This window comes from Triticum dicoccoides, chromosome 2B (assembly GCF_002162155.2).
Source record: "Triticum dicoccoides isolate Atlit2015 ecotype Zavitan chromosome 2B, WEW_v2.0, whole genome shotgun sequence".
Lineage (NCBI taxonomy): Eukaryota > Viridiplantae > Streptophyta > Magnoliopsida > Poales > Poaceae > Triticum > Triticum dicoccoides.
Window position 1 is genome coordinate 248,684,905 of NC_041383.1, and position 6,381 is coordinate 248,691,285.

Here is a 6,381-nt window from a genome sequence, read left to right on the forward strand (position 1 = left end):
GAAGAATTAAGATAAATCTAACCATATCATTAAACATGTGGATCCAAATCAGCCCCTTACGAAGCACCGCATAAACTAGGGTTTAAGCTTATGTCACTCTAGCAACCCATCATCTACTTATTACTTCCCAATGTCTTCCCCTAGGCCCAAAACATGGTGAAGTGTCATGTAGTCGACGTTCACATAACATCACTAGAGGAGAGAAAACATACATCTCATCCAAATATCCAACGAATACCAAATTCACATGATTACTTATAGCAAGACTTCTCTCATGTCCTCAGGAACAAACATAACTACTCACAAAGCATATTCATGTTCATAATCAGAGGATTATTAATTATCATTAAGGATGTGAACATATGATCTTCCACCGAATAAACTAACTAGCATCAACTACAAGGAGTAATCAACACCACTAGCAACCCACAAGTACCAATATGAGGTTTTGAGACAGAGATCGGATACAAGAGATGAACTAGGGTTTGAGAGGAGATGGTGCTGGTGAAGATGTTGATGGAGATTTGACCCCCTCTCGATGAGAGGATCGTTGGTGATGACGATTGCTTCGATTTCGCCCTCCCGGAGGGAAATTTCCTCGGCAGAACAGCTCCGCCAGAGCCCTAGATTGGTTCTGCCCATGTTCCGCCTCGAGACGGCGATGCTTCTCCCGAAAGCTTTTTTCTGATTTTTTTCCAGGTCAAAACACACCATATAGTAGAATATGGGCATCGAGGGCGTGCCAGGTGGCCCACAAGGCAGGGGCGCGCCCAGGGGTAGGGCGCGCCCCCATCCTTGTGGATGGTAGGTGGCCCCCTCTGGTGCTTTCTTCGCCCAATATTTTTTATTAATTTCAAAATGACTCTCCGTGAAGTTTCATGACTTTTGGAGCTGTGCAGAATAAGTCTATAATATTTGCTCCTTTTCCAGCCCAGAATTCCAGTTGCCGGCGTTCTCCCTCTTCATGTAAACCTTATAAAATAAGAGAGAAAAGACATAAGTATTGTGCTAGAATGTGTAATAACAGCCCATAATGCAATAAATATCAATATAAAAGCATGATGCAAAATGGATGTATCAATGGCCGAGCAGCAGGCCATCCTGGAGTCCATCCAGGATGAGGCCTATGTGGAGGCCAATCGGGCGTTCCTCCTGCGGCGGCAGGCGAAGACCGACGCGCTCTTCGACGAGCTCGACGTGGAGATAGAGACGGAGGAGGTCGGAGCGGAGCAGCCGGAGGTACCAGAGGAGGCGGAGCTGCAGCTGCCCCCCATGCTACCGGAGCCGGGGACAAAGATCGTCGACATCTCCGACGACGAGTAGCTAGTTGATCGACGTAGCACGTCGGTTTATTTTAGTTTGCATGTCTTTGTATGGATTTGAGGATCTAGTATGAGATGTCTGTATGCCACAAGTGAAATTTAAGGCGTGTCCGGTCACTGTCCGCGAACGCGCTCGCGGACGATTAAGGGGTCATATTTGTCATATGTGGCTGTAGATGCTCTTAGAGGGTCGGATGTGCCAAGTCGACTGTAGATGCTTCTAACATCATAATTTGAACGGGGAGAGGAGAACATTGGCAACAGAGTTTTTCTTTTTTGAACAGGAGCAACAGAGTTTGAAGGAGCGCAAAAAGGGGTCGCGCCCTTTGGTTGCGTCCTATCCTATACTGCTAAAATAATCCCGCGAACACGCGCCGGTGGACTTCTTAGTAGGAACACGCGCCAGGCAGACAGTCTGAACGGCTACGCCGTCCGATTATCCTATCCAGCAATTTGTCGCCGTCTAATACTTCTTCCGGATGAACTCATGCGCCGACTGATCCCGGTGCCCGCACGTCACACACGTTGGCCTGAGGATACTCAAAGATTCCCACGAGCGAGCTGTCAACGAGAGTTAAAAGATTCCCACGTAAATCTCAACTGGCATTCGTAAATCTCAACAGCCACTATATATACGGCCGCACGGACCACGAGCCCACAGATCCCGCCCCGCCTCCTCCCCTCGCCTTGGCCGCCACCGCCGGCCGCCGCGCGCTCCGTGCCGGAGATCAGGTCGCTCCTCCTCCCTCCGGTCAGTGCTCTGCTCTCCCGTAACCCGCCTCTTCTTCTCTGAGTTCCTCGTCCCATCCCGGTCTCCATTCGTTTTTTCCTTGCAACCCGACGGCGACGGGGTCCAACCAACGAGGCCTGCTTGTACTCGACTGTCTTGGATTGGGTTTTTCTTTTTTCTTTTTGCAATTAATCCTAGTAGTTTGATTGGGGTTGGATGGGTTCTTGGGGATCGATTCTTTCTTTTCTCGGGCAGTGAGCAATCATAACCCGAATCAATGCGCTATTACTTGCCGATTTGGTTGCTGCGTGCTGTCCGTAGTCCACCCGTCATCGTTCCATCATGCTCGCACGAGGTCGATCTGCGTTGATGCCGTAATGGAGTTTCCAACGAAGCCCGCCGCTGAGACAAAGATGGAACGGCTATAATCCTGGCGGCGCTAAATCGGATTCATGGCGTGAATTGGTCGTTTCTTAGGTCCCGGGGCCTGGATTCCTGCTACAAGTGACCGGGGAATCTGTGCCTTGAAGGTTCAACTCCAGTTTTAGATACCTGCGGATTTAGACACTTCTATAAAGTCAGATAGCGGAATTAGTTTCTTGTTTTTTGTGAGAAACGAATTAGTTTCATGTTGTGTGCAAGTGTCTATCATCTTGCAATGAACTGTGTCGCGGAGCCAAAGTTTTGCTTGCGCAGACGTCTTTCTTTCTATGAACTCTGGCGAACGAAATCTTCAGGTGTTGAAACACCAGTTTCATGCCCTGTTTAGTCCTGATTTCTGAACCAGTTACATACAACTCTTTGCAGTACTGCCGCCTTTGGTTAGGCAGGTGAGCTCGGTTATCATGGGCCTCGAGGTAGCAGGTGGCGGGGAAGCTGCAGTTAAGGTACTTTCTTTCGTTCTGCGAGTTCATTTGATGGTTCTTGTAGTATATACTATTCTTAACTTTGATTTGATGATTTTTTACTGACTGCTGCTACTTTTGGTTGTGTTTGACAGGGGAAGTTCTGGGGTATAGTTGTCTGTTTTTTCTTGGGAAATGGAAGCCTATTTGCCTGGAACAGCATGCTTACCATCGAGGATTACTATGTCTCTCTGTTCCCGGTATGTGCTTGTTTGTGAAACTCAGTTGATCTTTTTTTATTGAAATCTGTATGCAAAAATGTGCCTCCTTCCTTTTCTCCGAATGTTGCAGTAGATTGTTTAATTGATGCTTTGAATGAAGCCAGTATTCAGTAGCATAATTCTAGCACTTCTTTTTATATAAGCTAAAAACCGTCCTTCTCGATTCGCTTGGAGTGTTTGGGTAAATTAAGAATTGTTAGTTTTACTCATTTTAATGACGCGGTTTATCATTTCTACCTTACACTGTCTAAACTTGTTGAACTGAGATGCCGATTTGATCCCTTCGTTTTGCAGAATTTGTTGTGTTTCAAACATTCAGATTTTATTACGTACAATGACATTTGACCTACGATATCTATCTGCAGAATTACCATCCGACAAGAGTTCTTACACTAGTATACCAGCCTTTTGCCTTTGGACTCACCTGCTTCTTTGCATACTATGAAGCAACGATGAACACGAGGAAGAGAAACCTAGCTGGTTTTGCACTTTTCTTCCTTAGCTCTTTCGCGTTAATATTGGTAAGTATATTGGGTATTGCCTTTTGCCTGGAAGGAAAAGAATAACATTGATGTGCCAGTATGGCAGCTCATGTAAATCATTTTTCTTATTGCAGCTGGACGTTGGTACTAAAGGACATGGTGGAATTCCAGCATACATTGGTGTATGCATAATCAGTGCCTTTTTTGGGACATCTGATGCGCTTGTTCAAGGTGGCTTGGTTGGCGACCTTTCTTTGATGTGCCCGGAGTTCATTCAGGTTACTTTTTGGTCTATAATTGTACTTTGTGATGTTTGGTTAACTTTTTCATGTCTCAGACTGAGAATAATTTACCTTTCATGACGTAAATCATCTATTGGAATTGCAGTCCTTCCTGTCAGGCTTGGCTGCATCAGGAGTTATAACATCAGCTTTGAGACTAATTACAAAGGCAGCTTTCGAGAACTCACAAAATGGTCTTCGAAATGGAGCTAGTACGTCGAAATCTCATCAATGTATATTATTATTTTTGGATAATGCGAGACATCTCTGCCAACCTATATGAGCACACAGCCCAATCTCATCAACAAATGCAGATTCAGTAAAATTGTGATAAAAATTTAAGAATAGCAGAATGCTATAAATCCACTATGATCGTAACAGTCATCAGTGACAACGTGAAGAAATCCATTTCAGAACTTGCTCATATAACTTTCTACTAGAATGTTTAGGTGCTTGGTACAATCTTACTTGCAGATCTCCTAAAATATCGCACCATGCATGTGCATAACCAATTCATGTATGATTTTTTGTGCAGTGCTATTCTTCTCGGTAACATGCATGTTCGAGCTAGCTTGCCTCCTCCTATACGCATTTGTCTTTCCCAAATTACCCATCGTGAAGTACTACCGCCAAAAGGCAGCCTCTGAAGGGAGCAAGACTGTTGGCAGCGACCTTGCTGCTGCAGGAATCAAAACTGATCAAGATAGGCAGGTTTGTCTCTCTGATCATACCAATGCCTACAATGAATCTTCTACGACTTTGCCATGAGAATGAAATGTTGATATACTGATTCACAGGTTGAGGAGGATCCCCAAAAGCACGAACGTTTAAGCACCAAGGAGCTGCTGATGCAGAATATAGACTATGCTTTGGATATCTTCCTGATATATGTCTTGACTCTATCAATCTTCCCTGGATTTTTATCGGAAGATACTGGATCACATGGCCTGGGAACATGGTAATCTTTCTTGCACTTGTACCTGGCACCTACTTCTGCAGAATTTACCTGGGAGTATTGTCCAGTATCTGACATGTCATTGTTCTGATAAAATTCAGGTACGCACTTGTGCTGATCACGATGTACAATGTGTTAGATCTGATTGGTAGGTACATACCACTGATCAAATGCCTGAAGCTGACGAACCGGAAGGGCCTGATGGTCGCCATCTTGGCGCGCTTCCTGTTCATCCCTGCGTTCTACTTCACGGCCAAGTATGGCGACCAAGGGTACATGATCTTCCTCACGTCCTTTCTGGGACTGACCAATGGCTACCTCACCGTGTGCGTCCTCGCTGAAGCGCCAAATGGGTACAAGGCAAGTCTCCTTCCTCGCCGATTCAAACATCGTAATGCAGTGTTCAGAAAGAAAACGTTTGTTCCTTGTCGATGCAAACATCGTAGTACAGTAAATGTTTGTCATGAGGATCTGAGCTGTATGTTGAACATTGTTTTTTTGGTTGTGCAGGGGCCGGAGCAGAACGCTCTGGGGAACGTGCTCGTGGTGTGCCTCCTCGGCGGCATATTCTCCGGCGTCGTGCTCGACTGGATGTGGCTGATAGGCAAGGGCTGGTAGTCGAGCACTCTCCGCTGTTCGGTCTGCGCGATTCGTTCGGTGTCGGGTGGGAAGCGCGCTAATGCTGGCGGTCTTTCTTGCTCCATAGGTAGATAGGTGGTTGCCGAAACAAGGATACTGCAGTACAGTGGTGTATTCCGAGTGGTTTCTCAAAAGAGATTTTAAATGTTAATCTGTTCATGTTTGTAAATAACTTTGCTGCGACATGCGATGTATCCTTTCTAGCTTCCCTTTTATGTTTAGCCCCTAGGGCTGTCTTCCCCTGCTTACCATATTGGACGGCATATTCATGACTCGTTGAACCAAAACATCAAATTTATCTTAACCACAAGTCTGAAATAAATAGTGGAGTTAGGTCCAATTATAGTGCCACGATAAAGCGAGCTTATGTCATCTTAAAATATTAATGGTTGGTTCTAACCAGTGAGAGATAAAAGAAGAGAAACTAATAATTAAACTCACCAAACCTAAAACAACTCATTATCCAAGGCAATGTAACATTGAAAGGAGTTCTTTCTGCCGAGAACCAACCTTTTTCTGCTTCAACGACTTTTAGATCTCGTCTCAAGGGGCGAGTGGCTATTGCGGTCTTCAAAGCCTTGTGTGACGAGGGCATTTGCAGGTCTTGCTTTTCTTTGCTGTTGGTTCAGTGCAATTTTCAATCACCGGCGGGCAGCGTACAATCAGAGGAAGAAGAAGACTAGTATGCTTTTTATTGTAATTTTATTTTTTACTGGTCGTTCTACGTCCAATTGTCTATCCTTTGTACTGGCCTTTGTTTTCCTCGATGATAATCAGATTTAAGATGCCCTTTGGGTGTCTTTATTCAAAAAAAAAGAACCAACCTTTTTGTTTGACGCGCATAAA

The 6,381-nt window shown here is 45.1% G+C and overlaps 1 protein-coding gene across 1 annotated transcript; it reads left to right on the forward strand.

Annotated features, from left to right (window-relative positions):
* Positions 1-1,956: 1,956 nt before the first annotated feature.
* On the forward strand, positions 1,957-5,783 carry LOC119363347 (equilibrative nucleotide transporter 3-like). Its single transcript, XM_037628686.1, has 10 exons — positions 1,957-2,073; positions 2,860-2,939; positions 3,053-3,157; positions 3,544-3,699; positions 3,795-3,938; positions 4,048-4,153; positions 4,477-4,652; positions 4,739-4,899; positions 4,998-5,256; positions 5,407-5,783. The coding sequence occupies exons 2-10, from the start codon at positions 2,898-2,900 to the stop codon at positions 5,512-5,514; spliced, it is 1,257 nt and encodes a 418-aa protein (XP_037484583.1). The 5' UTR covers positions 1,957-2,073; positions 2,860-2,897; the 3' UTR covers positions 5,515-5,783.
* The last annotated feature ends 598 nt before the right edge of the window (positions 5,784-6,381 follow it).